This window comes from Oncorhynchus clarkii, chromosome 2 (assembly GCF_045791955.1).
Source record: "Oncorhynchus clarkii lewisi isolate Uvic-CL-2024 chromosome 2, UVic_Ocla_1.0, whole genome shotgun sequence".
In the NCBI taxonomy this organism is placed as follows: Eukaryota; Metazoa; Chordata; class Actinopteri; order Salmoniformes; family Salmonidae; genus Oncorhynchus; species Oncorhynchus clarkii.
In genome coordinates, this window is record NC_092148.1 from 54,390,135 (window position 1) to 54,403,598 (window position 13,464).

General features: G+C 41.3%; 1 protein-coding gene across 2 annotated transcripts in view; it reads right to left on the reverse strand.

Moving 5' to 3' along the window:
- LOC139369942 (Golgi apparatus protein 1-like) overlaps positions 1-13,464 on the reverse strand; it is a 39,619-nt gene that overhangs the window by 24,017 nt on the left and 2,138 nt on the right. For both annotated transcript variants that reach the window (XM_071109229.1, XM_071109236.1), the window contains exons 2-6: positions 5,088-5,117; positions 4,790-4,876; positions 3,671-3,886; positions 913-1,116; positions 609-680 (exon numbers count right to left, since the gene is read on the reverse strand). In XM_071109229.1, coding sequence (XP_070965330.1) covers positions 609-680; positions 913-1,116; positions 3,671-3,886; positions 4,790-4,876; positions 5,088-5,117 — 609 coding nt within the window. The remainder of the gene's footprint in view (positions 1-608; positions 681-912; positions 1,117-3,670; positions 3,887-4,789; positions 4,877-5,087; positions 5,118-13,464) is intronic.

Sequence of the window (13,464 nt, forward strand, 5' to 3'; positions counted from 1 at the left end):
ACAGTTGACCGGGGCAGCTCAAGCAGGGCAGCAATGTTACGAACTGATGTTGGAAAGGTTGCATCCTCAGACGGTGCCACGTTGAAAGTAACGAAGCTCTTCAGTAAGGCCACTTTACTGCCAATGTTTGTCTATGGAGATTGCTTGGCTTTGTGCTCGATTTTATACACCTGTCAGTAACGGGTGTGGCTGAAATAGCAGAATCCACTAATTTAAAGAGGTGTCCACATACTTTTGAATATAATGTATTTTTCCAATAACTAAAAATATTGTATTTTCTAATGTTTGAAGGTGGTGTTTAAAACCGAAAGTAAAAGACGCAGAAAGGAAACTTAAGAATGAGAAGCATAGAAAGAGCACATAGATCTACCACTTCTTAGACTTGCTTTCAATGAGAAAGACAGATCTATAACTCACATTTCTATGTGTATTTGTTCGAGTAGCCCAAAAAGTTACTCGATTATACAGCCAACCATGCTGACAAAATGCCTTGCAATCAGAGCATTATTCGTATGGACAAATGACAAGTAGCAAACAATGGATATTGATATTTTGGTAATGACTCTCCATTGGGAAATTTCCATCAGGCTAAACAGCAGAAGTAGTACCTTTTCAGACATAGCCTCCTCAAATTTGTGGTTGAAGAGACACTTGTAAACTCTGCCCTCTCCAGCTGGAGTCTAGAAATCAAAGACAATGGAATTGTAATTCAATTAGCAAATATTTTTCACATTCACAAAGTGACAAAAACATCTTTTCAGTGAGTTGAGGGTTCAACTCTGATAAAAGTATGAACGCATCGGACTCTGAATCTTAATATTATGCCTCTTATTAAATGAAAAGACTTGAGGGAATAAGAGAAGGAGCGAGGGAAAGGGGAATGAGCGAGAGAGAGGGAGGGAAAGTACTCACGTTTTCACAGAAGCGCTCGCGGTCCTCCCGGCAGGAGAAGTATAGGTATCGGTCCAGGTGGAAGTCGTCTGAGGAAAGTTCGGCCACGCGCATGATGGCCTTCTTACAGTTGGCCCCGATGGCGTGGGCCCCGGGCTGCTCCTCTGCCTCCCTGACCAGACCCTTCTCCAGGCACGCTATCACCTCACCTTGGGAGTGCACGTCCTTAGGAACATGGGTACATGGGGAGAGAGTTGGCTCGCACACGGATGGGCCTTCGTGTACTGATGATGCATCTCTGTGTGAGGCCTGAAGAACTGTTAGCTTGAATCAGTTATAAAATGTTTCCTTTCAAATGATTTTTGTGTGCGATTTAATATAACACACAACCACAAAAACATCCAAACAGCCAGAGGGGAGGACAGATGCTAGTAAATATAGAGAAGCTAAATATAACATTTAAAAAATAAAAAATGTAATTCAGTGTGAGGAGTTATTGCTGTTGGGTTGCCCTGAAGACCGGGATTTGATTTCCGAAGGCATGGTCATTAATCATCTTGTACAAATTAATAATTCATTAGAGGAAGCCAGGATTAAAAATACAGTACCAGTCAAGAGGTTTGGCAAGAGTGTGCAAAGCTGTCATCAAGGCAATGGGTGGCTACTTTAAAGAATCTAACGTCTAAAATATATTTTGATATGTTCAACACTTTTTTGCTTACTACATGATTCCATACCTACTCATTCCATAGTTTGTCTTCACTATTATTCTACCATGTAGAAAATAGTAAAAAAATAAAGAAAAACCCTGGAATGAGTAGGTGTGTCCAAACTTTTGACTGGTACTGTATATTTGTTAACATAGGAAGCGTGGATAGGAGGTACAGTGGATATCATAAGTAATCACCACCCCTTGGATTTTTACGAAGTGGGATTGATAAATATTTTAGATTTTCTACACAAAATACTACATAATGCCAAAGTGAAAAGAGTATCATACAAATGTTTTCATATTAATAAAAAATGAAATAAAAATATTTGCTGCATAAGTATTTAGCCCCTTTGTTTCGGCAAGCCTAAACTAGTTCAGGAGTCCAATTTTGCTTAACAAATCACACATTTGTAATAATACATGATTTTTGAATGACTACTCTTCCCGCTTAGAACAGTGGTTTAAATAAATAATGCAAAAACACTGCTGGAGAAGAAAGGAAAAGTGCAATATGTGCCATGTAAAAAAGCTATCGTTTAAGTTCCTTGCTGAGAACATATGAAAGCTGGTGGTTCCTTTTAACATGAGTCTTCAATATTCCCAGTTAAGAAGTTTTAGGTTGTAGTTATTATAGGAACATTTCTCTCTATACCATTTGTATTTCATATACCTTTGACTATTGGACGTTCTTATAGGCACTATAGTATTGCCAGTTTAATCTCGGGAGTTGTCATAAACAGTGCTGTGCTTCAAGCATTGCGAAGAGCTGCTGGAAAAAGCAGCAAAGTGCTGTTTGAATGAATGCTTTCGACACTGCTGCTGCCTACCACCACTCAGACTGCTCTATCAAATCATAGACTTAATTATAATAAACACACAGAAATACGAGCCTTAGGTCATTAATATGGTCAAATCCGAAACTATAATTGCAAAAACAAAATGTTTATTCTTTCAGTGAAATATGGAACCGTTCTGTACTTTATCTAACGGGTGGCATCCCATAAGTCTAAATATTGCTGTTACATTGTACAACCTTCAATGTTATGTCATAATTATGTAAAATTAGAGCAGTGGCTTCTTCCTTGCTGAGCGGCCTTTCAGGTTACATCGATATAGGACTTGTTTTACTGTGGATATAGATACTTTTGTACCCGTTTCCTCCAGCATCTTCACAAGGTCCTTTGCTGTTGTTTTGGGATTGATTTGCACTTTTCACACCAAAGTACGTTCATCTCTAGGAGACAGAACGCCAGAGATCTCCTTCCTGAGCAGTATGATAGCTGCGTGATCCCATGGTGTTTTTACTTGCGTACTATTGTTTGTACAGATGAACGTGGTACCTTCAGGCATTTGGAAATTGCTCCCAAGGATCAACCAGACTTGTGGAGGTCTACAATTTGTTTCCTGAGGTCTTGGCTGATTTATTTTGATTGTCCCATGATGTCAAGCAAAAAGGCACTGAGCTTGAAATACATCCACAGGTACACCTCCAATTGACTCAAATGATGTCAAATAGCCTATCATTAGCTTCCAAAGCCTCCTTTTTTTATTATTATTATTACTTTTTGAGAAAGAAAAAAATGCCCCCCCCCCCACTGACATTGCAGTTTATTTTGTGTAAATACTTGACAAAGAATGACAATTAAATCCATCTTAATCCCATTTTATAACAACATTTTGAAGAAATCCAAGGGGGGTGAATACTTATAATACCCACTGTAGGTAAGTATGCGACTGTAGGGAGAGCAAATAGGCTAGTCTCCTGGCCAGAGCCTAACACCGGAGCTCAAAGTAGCATAACGAAGGCAGTAATTCAAACCTGACCACCCTATGCCCAAACCTCATGTAGTCATGTCATGTTTAAACACGTGTCAACAAAAAAAACTGAAAACCAAACTAACAAATTAGAGACCAGCACAAACAAAATGGGCATATCCTGCGCCTGTCTGTGTTTGTGTTACCTCTACATATAGCACAGAGACAGATTCATACAAATCCAAACGCTTGAGCAGTTATTCCAAAAAGCATCTTGACCGGTGTGTATGAAGGCTAGAGCCAGCCTATTACCTTCTCGCCGGTGGAGATGCTGCCACAGTGCAGGGTGTTGATATCCTCGCGACATTTGTCCATGAAGCCACAGATGAGGCGGTAGTCGCTGAACACAATGCTGGTCATCTTGACGATGTACTGGTTGCACTGGTACTCTGTGATGTTACCGCGGTGATCCACCAGGCAGGACACCAGGTAGCCCTTCCCTCTCTCCTCCGCTGCACATTCTTTTATCTGAAGGAAGGAGGAAAAGAACATTGCAGATTGTGTTTCTCATGGTCACAATATTTGTATTACTTATATGATACCTAATTCACGTAGGATTCATGGTATGTTGTAGGGCTGCACAATTACTCAAATTCTTATCGAAATTACAATGTGCGATATCCATATTGCAAGTGGCTTCAATTTTTCTAATGTAATAAGGGTCCCCTGGGAAACTCTGACCAACACTTCGGTTCCTAGATAGATAGCGGGCTAGCTAAAAAAGTAGCAACAAACCAAAACATTGTCCAGAAAGTTGCCTGGCTTGCTAGATTGACATATCCTAAATAGAGCAGGTAACGTTGCTATTTGGACCAGTCTGCTGCATGCATACTGCCGTTTGTGTGTTACTTTTTCATAATAACAATGACAAGTCGGACAACAACAATAGAATGTTCATGATTTAATGGGTGCCAAAGCCGGTAAGATGAAAGGGGACATTTATACTGAGGGGTTGGCGAGAACTTTAAATTAATTACCGCAATCATGACTAGGTTGGTTGGCAGAAATAAAAGTACAGGCTTTGTTTGCCGGCAATACCTTTCAGTCGACAAAACGTTGTCAGGTTTTCATCTTGGTTTGAAAGGGATATTAGTTTGGACATCAAAGTCCTATGAACATAGGGATTAAGCCAAAACGAATTCATAATTAACGAAATAAAAGGAAAAAAATTAGAGGCGGCGGCACCCCCCATTTCCAACTAAGGGCATGGGTGCTTTAGGCCTACTTAAGGGTATTCAAAGTGGTGTGTGTTGCTACTAGATGCTCTACCAATTAAAAATGCTTTGTGTTGCTAGGTGCCAGGAACAGTGACACTAGTAGCATGAGGGACGTATAGTCAGAGCCATAAAGCAAGCTAGCCAGCCAACTTACATCGGCGATGGTGGTCTTGCACACCTCCACAGCCACAGACTCAAACTTGGGGTCGGTCGTCAGGTTCAGTTTGTAGTTCCAAAGGAGCTGGGGGAGAGATTAAACATTAAACATGTCTTTTGATAGCTCAAAGCCTAGGAGTACAAGGCCACTGTGTGTGGGGAATTTCAGCTAGGGCGTGATAGACCCCTCTTGTGGTCAGACCTGCTTACAACGCTGTATTAAAATGATGACTCACATTCAGTTACACAAACTGAAAGGATGGTTTAATGATGTGGGGAGAGTTCAGAACACTTACATGGTTGCAGTCAGCAGCAATCTCTGTTTCCTGGAGAGAAATAAGAGAGAAGACAGTCAAACTATGATCATAACCATAAAGAATATAATTTGCAGCCTATTCGCTGCTGCTTTTTCAAAGCCTGTCAGATACTGTGTAATTGGCTCTACAGAGTGTAATTTGCTCAATAATAGGGGTTGAGACATAGTGGACATCATTACAAAGAAGATATTCTCCTATTTTCAATGTTGTTGCTAGCGTGTTGTTGCTAGCGATATTCATAACATTGAAAGGATTTATTTATTTTTGTGTCTTAATTGATCACTGCCCAGCATTTTTCCTTCTCTGTATACTTATTTTACTTATATTTTCACAGACACCCTGCAGTGGAGTTCCGGCAGACCCCCAGTTAAATAACCCTGTCGTTTAATTTCATCCCTAGAATTCAGTCAATTTATCATGATATGGATTTGTGTCTATATTGCCCGGCTCTACTAACCCACACTGTTTTATGGATAGGATCGATGAGCAGCCAGGGCACTCTGTGTATCCATACTGACACCTAGGCTACATCATAAAAATACCATATTCCCCCCTTTACCAATGCACCCAGAGCTTCTCTGTGCCGCCTAATTCAATCTACAAAAAGTCTGTCACATTAGGACTAAGGACATAAATCATGGGGAAAAGTCACTAAGCAAAGCTATGGTCAGTGTCGTGTGGGACCAACAGGCAAAAATCTCAATTAAAGATGCACTGCTGAAATTTTGTATAATTTCAGTCAGTAGCTTAGAAAGTAGAGTTCACGAGCCAAAAGTGGTCTCTGAAAATTGCCGACTACGTCACAGACGGGTTGGTTGTTTAGTGACAAATGGGGCAAAACAGACGGTGTTGGCTTAGATTGTTGACCGCATGTAAAATATATTTCGTTCCCAATGTTTATTGGATACATAAATCAATTTGCACATCTCAAATACATTGTTACTGTTGTTGGTCATCTAGCTAGCAACTTTTAGCATAGACGCGACATCAGTCAAAACACCTCAAACAAGACATGTTATGAAGAACACGATCGCCTAAAACTAGCTGAAACAAGGCACATACGTTTCCTCACATGGCAGCTTCTTGTCACTGTTTCTAGATATCTGGCCATTAAGAATCTCAACACACTGCCTTCTGCCCCATTGAAGCGTGTGCATTTAGAGAGAGCTAGGTTTGTTGTTTTGTAAAGTTTTGAACGTCTATTGAAACAGTTGTTACTAGCTACCATCTACCATCTCGCTACCATCTAGCCAGTGATCCTGCCGACCAAGGCCGGGTCTAAACAGCTGTTTGACGTAGCAGCTAGACTAGCTGCCTCTCAAGCTAGCAGGGTTGAGAGCGTGAACGCAGCCCGCGACACAGTTAGCCATTGTGGCTGGGACTGCGGATTGTCCCAGACTTTTGTTGATGTTTACGATCTTCCCTCCGACCTGCCCTGTCTAGAACTGCGAGGAATAACAGCCTGACCTATGTTGTTACCATGACAAAAGTCCAAAACCGTCAGGAGTACAGTTGAGGACAGAGCTGTCTCTATCACAGGTGAAGGATTTTAAACAAACAGTTCTACAAGCAGTTGGTACAACAAGAAAATAGCTTCAAGTGTTTTGTCCAAATACTCGTGGAGTCAACTAATAAAAGAATGGGTGACCTGACCAGAGAGGTCCAGGACCTGAAGAAGTTTGCAGTTCTCCTAGGGTCAGCTCGATGAGTTCAAACAGGAGAACGGCAAGATGACAGCACTAAGTAATCAAGGCGGAATAACATGGTTGTGGACAGAATTGCAGAGCCCTGGACAGAGTCTGAAGAGAAAGTGAGGGAAATACTCCAGACACGGAAGATGGAGCAGAGGAAGATTGTGGTGGAGCACGCCCACAGGACTGGAAAATCCACCACTGGCTCAGGTGACAGGCCCAGGCCAATAGTGGTCAAGTTACTGGTAGCAAGATCAAGGTAGCTGTTCTGGAAAGAGCCAAGAACTTGAGAGGAACGTATATCTTCCTCAAAGAGAACTATCCTGAAGCTGTGTGCCAGAAGAAGAAAGAACTTATCCCAGCCATGAAAGCTGCCAGAGAGTCTGGGCACATTGCTTACATACGCTATGCAGTGTTTCCTCAGCGTTCATGCAAGTGTGGCGCTGTGCCACGGCAGAATCATTGCCGCCACACAAAAAGAAACAACCTATTTCTACCAAACATAGTTTCAATAAAGCTTGGTAAAGCACATTTGTTGGTTAGCTCCCAGCATACTCATGCAGGGTAATAAAGACATGATTTGGCACTGTGCTCAGTTGTTTGTTTCACTAAAGGTAGCTGGCTCGTTAGCTAACGTTACATGACATGTGTGTTCTTAGAAAGAATGGAGGAGTTGTGATGGTGACACTGTCAGAGATGTATTTAGAATTCAAGGCACACTTAACCAGCATGGCTACCACAGCATTCATCCCATCTGGTTTGCGCTTAGTGGGACTATACTTTGTTTTTCAACAGGATAATGACCCAACACACCTCTAGGCTGTGTAAGGTTTATTTGACCAAGAAAGAGAGTGATGGAGTGCTGCATCAGATGACCTGGCTTCCACAATCACCTGACCTCAACCCAATTGAGATGGTTTGGGATGAGTTGGACCGCAGAGTGAAGGAAAAGCAGCCAACAAGAGCTCAGAATATGTGGGAACTCCTTCAAGACTGTTGGAAAATAATTCTAGGGTGAAGCTGTTTGAGCGAATGCCAAGAGTGTGCAAAGCTGTCATCAAGGCAAAGGGTGGCTACTTTGAAGAATCTCAAAAATATTTAGATTTGTTTAACACTTTTTTGGTGACTACATGATGTTAGTTCATAGTTTGTCTTCACTATTATTCTACAATGTAGATATTTTTTTTTAAATTAGGAAAAACCATTGAATAAGTAGGTGTCACCAAACTTTTGACTGGTCCTATAAACTATTTATCTGTTACTGCTCGACTTAAACGATCTCAGTCAACCAACAGCTTAACGACCAAACAATCACCCAGTCGACTAATTGGAGTTAGCCCTAATCTGGGGACAATAACTATTCTAATCGGACAGCATCAAATGTTCTAAAACACCAGCCAGAGAGGCTTGTAGGAAGTCAAAACAATAAGATTGTGACTTTATGGAAAGCCGTTTTTACATATCAAAATTATAATAATATATCAATAATTATCTATATCAATAATTCTCCAAACAATTATATAGATAATTGACATTTCCATACGTACTAGGAAGTCAAGTATGATGGAAAAAGTGCCTCAGGCATTGAAAAATATCTATTTTTAAAACCACTAATTGAAAGTAAGGGGATATCAGTGAACAAATGCCAAGGGCAAGGCCACAACAACGGTGCCGGTGCAATGAGTGGTGATACCACAGATGTTCAAAAGCGCATATCAGACCGAGAGCCTAACGCTTCTTAAGTAGTTCATTATAAGTTTTAGTTTAGAAAACAATCTCTCACTGCAGTTACAGGGATGGTAAAAAAAACAGCTTGATTGCCGTAACAACATCAGGGAAACTGGGCAGAAGGGAGGGGTGCTTCAAATACAGCAGTTCTGCAACGTCTTTAATTGAGCCTCTCATTCTCCTTAATTGCCAGCCTCAACATGTTACAGAAGGAGATTAGCTGTATAGGAAGCTCTGGGTACAGATCGTCTTGATAGTAGATAATAAATATGCAGATGCAAATAGACGGTCTATCATCTTTAGCAGAAAACAGACCTTGAACAAAAAAAAGTGGTTAGTTATTTAGTTCATACTGTTGCAACGCAGTTTGAGTTGTGTGTTCGCAGTCCCTTCGCTCTGGAAAACTGGCATGCATCATTCAAGACTACGTTTAAATTGTGTGCAGCGCAATGGACATATAATGCACAATGTCTCAGGAAAGGCTCTCCGGCTTGGCAAATCAGTATAGAAAACAAAATCGGGTCTATAACCTGGACTGACAGTGTGTGGTGAAAATATTTTCACACAAAAATACACGGCGACAAAGTCGCATACTGTAGCTACTATAGGCCTCTACTCAGAAAAAAAGAGAGAAGCACAGACACACAGAAAGAAAGAGAAAAGAGAGAGAGAAGCACAGACACACAGAAAGAAAGAGAAAAGAGAGAGAGAAGCAGCAATGAGGACTTCAGAAGACCAGGCGAGTCTCAAGTTTGAATTTATCCTCAAGCAGACTTACTCCCCCTCATTGTTAGGTTATATGAACAAGTGTATAAATAGCAGCTAAATACAGTATATAGCTTACACACTGAGTGTACAAAAACATTAAGAACGCTTGCTCCTTCCATGACAGACTGGCCAGGTGACTCCAAGTGAATGCCATGATCCCTTAATCCTGTCCCTTGTTAAATCCACTTCAATCAATGTAGATGAAGGGGAGGAGACAGGATAAAGGATTGTTAAGCCTTGAGACAATTGAGACATGGATTGTGTGAGTGCCCTTCAGAGGGTGAATGGGCAAGACAAAAGACAAGTGAACAGGGTATGGCTGTCCATCAAATCTTACTGAAATGCATCAATTCGTTCCCCTAATCAAGCTGAATCACACCCAATAGTTTCAAAATAAAAACGTATCGTTAATGTATAGTATCTGAGCACAAGTATCTAGATGCGTATCGAATCCTTCATGAAAGGAGAGATGCACAAATGAGAATAATATAACTAGTGACCATCAACCCACACGACCTTGAATGTCACAAATAGAACACTGGAAATCATGTGTATTACAGAAAGGGAAAGTACATAAGTACGCTAAACATTATGTGACTCATTCTAAACTGAATATGAACTTCAAATGTAGTGATCTTAGTTCTCTATTACATGGGCAGGGCTAAGCTGACCTTTGTTACAAGGAGCACGTACACCGAGTATACATAACATTAAAAACATTAAGAACCTGCTCTTTCCATGACAGACTGACCAGGTGAATCGTGGTGAAAGCTATGATCCCTTATTGATGTCACTTGTTAAATCCACTCCAATCGGTGTAGATGAAGGGGAGGAGAAAGGTTACATAAAGACTTAAGCCTTGAGACATGGATTGTGTGTGTGCCATTCGGGTTGAGAATGGTCAAGACAAAAGATTTAGGTGCCTTTGAACGGGGTATGGTAGTAGGTGCCAGGTGCACCGGTTTGTGTCATGAACTGCAATGCTGCTGGATTTCTCACGCTCAAGTTTCCCATGTGTATCAAGAATGGTCCCCCCAAAGGACATCCAGCCAACTTGACAACTGTGGGAAGCATGAGAGTCAATGTGGACCAGCAACCCTGTGGAACGCTTTCGACTAGGGATGCAGGATATAAAATCGGCGAACATATCGGATTGGCCAATATTAGATAAAAATGCCAACATTGGTATCGGCCCGATGTCTAGTTTAACGCCCATATTAAATTCCGATGTCAAAGCTACCGTGCATACCTACATAGCGTAGGTACATGACGTAATGACGCCACGTAAAATGTTGCACTACACGTGCAACACAGCATTCCTAACCTAGCCCACAATGTCTGCTGTGTGGATCGAGCAGTCATTTGAAAGAGTAAGACAATTTCAGCGAGACAACTCAAAGGTGAAATCCATTAAAGCCAGGATAATCAAATTCATTCCCCTTGACAATCAACCATTCTCTGTCATGGGTCATGTTGGCTTTCGCCGACTGGTCGAGCACCGGCATGCACTACCAAGTGCACTATTTTTCAGATGTTTCCCTACCGAAGTTACACAATAGTAGCGTCACTGATATTAGAGTCACGGCATACACACTATGGATGCCATTTGGGTCTTTACGTGTCAAAAAAAGATACAGTAGCACTGTCAAAGCTGTACAAATAAGTCTGCAAATAAGCAAACAGGCCAAGAACAATGTGCTTACAATACCACGTTGATAATAAAGCATCATTTGTTTGAGCTCAACTTCTGGGGTAGCTAGCTTTAGCTTGGTACCTAGCTAGCACTAACGCAACCAGTCTGAAAACAATGATCAGTAGAAACTGCAGTCATTTTCATTATTCTTAGCAAATAATTTAGGAATCCTTGTGAGTAAGAATTAGCTATATTTGCCACTTGTTGTCCACCTATTGAAATTAAACTTCAGTTTATGAAAGCAATAGCTAGCCAGCTACTTAACCCTGTTGCCCAAAGCTAACGTTATAAGCAGCCAGCTAGCTTCATCTGGCTAGTGAGGCTCGACGGGACCAGGTTATGTGCTGTGAAGCTAGCCACAATAAGGATTAGGCACAATCGTGGAATTTGCCTTCAAAATAAAAAAATGTCATTGGCAGTGATGCAAATGAATACAAATAGTAGAATTATGCCATACTTTGATTTTGAAGGCTAACCGCAAAGTCTACTATTGTGGCTAATCCTTATTGTGGCTAGCTTCACATAGATGGGTCTGACCACCATTAATAAAATAAGAACCGTCTTATAAATCAGGGTTATTTTAGATGATGACACCTAGCTATATAGTTAGCTGATAACTAACTATAGCTACAGAAACATATGTTGTTTTGCTATGTTTATGGGGAAGAACATTGTTTGCATCCATGAGCTAGCTAGCTTTTTTTTTATGACCAGCACTGTAGGTGCGAGAGACAACTTTGCCAGCATCATAGCACACGTATCGATGAATCGTTGCGACATATGAAATATGAGTGATAGTGTAATCAATGTGTAATAGCTACGTAAAAAAAAATATGAACGTGTTAAATTATGTGACGTGCCGTCATATTCAGGTCCTGATTGGTCAAACAGTGTTATTTGACACGTCAAACAGTGTTATTTGACACGTCAAACAGTGTTATTTGACACGCAAAGACCCAAAGGGCGTTGCATATAAATCCTGGTTGAGAATGAAACGACTGAAAAAAGAACAACGAAACAGCACAGCAAGTAAGTGAAAGAAATAGGTTTAGATTGTTTTACTGGTAATGGGGACATACGTAAATTCCAACAAATAACTTTTTGGTCAGTGTGGTTGGTGTGTGTAGCATATTTAACTAGGCAAGTCAATTAAGAACTAATTCTTATTTACAGTGACAGCCCGGACGACGCTGGGCCAATTGTGCGCCCAGCACACACAAAAGTATGTGGACAACCCTTCAAATTTGTGGATTAGGCTATTTCAGCCACACCCGTTGCTGACAGGTGTATAAAATCGAGGACACAGCCATGCAATCTCCATAGACAAACATTTGCAGTAGAATTACCTTACTGAAGAGCTCAGTGACTTTCAACGTGGCACCGTCATAGGATGCCACCTTTCCAACAAGTCAAATATCAGCCCTGCTAGCGCTGCAGCGGTCAAACTAAGTGCTGTTGTTGTGAAGTGGAAACGTCTAGGAGCAACAACGGCTCAGCCGCGAAGTGGTAGGCCACACAAGCTCACAGAACGGAACCGCCAAGTGCTGAAGCATGTAAAAATTGTCTGTCCTAGGTTACAACACGCACAACTGAGTTCTAAACTGCATCTGGAAAAATGTCAGCATAAGAACTGTTCGTCGGGAGCTTAATGAAATGGGTTTCCATGGCCAAGCAGCTACACACAAGCCTAAGATCACCATGCGCAATGCCAAACGTTGGGTGGAGTGGTGTAAAGCTTGCGGTCATTGGACACTGGAACAGTGGAATGGCATTCTCTGGAGTGATGAATCCCACTTCATCTTGCAGTCCAACGGACAAATCTGGGTTTGGCAGATGCCAGGAGAACGCTACCTGCTTGAATGCTTAGTGCCAACTGTAAAGTTTGGTGGAGGAGGAAAAATGGTCTGGACCCGTTTTTCCATTGTCCGGGCTAGGCCCCTTCGTTCCAGTGAAGGGAAATCTTAATGCTACAGCATACAATGACATTCTAGATTATTGATTCTGTGCTTCCAACTTTGTGGCACCAGTTTGGGGAAGGCCCTTTCCTGTTTCAGCATGACAATGCCCCCGTGCACAAAGCGAGGTCCATACAAAAATATTTGTTGAGATCGGTGTGGAAGAACTTGACTGGCCTGCATGGAGCGCTGACCTCAACCCCATCGAACAATGTAGGAGCACAAGTAAAATTATTTTAGGTAAAAAGCATTTTTTTTGTAGTAATGGTACAAGCATGACGATCATGAATCTGCACTCAGTGTATTCTCCATGGCACTCAGGGGCCGCGGTAGAGTGAAGTAATCATTTCAACAATTATCTGGACGATTTTTTTCTATGTGCATTGGTGGAGCTGAAGTAAAATTCCAGGTTCACAGCAAAATATTTAGGTGCATACCAGTATGTGAGTAAAATGTTTGCACTGCAGAGCCCTGTGTCTGGAAGAGGAAGATGCTTCTTTTCGTCATCTTTAAACAATTTG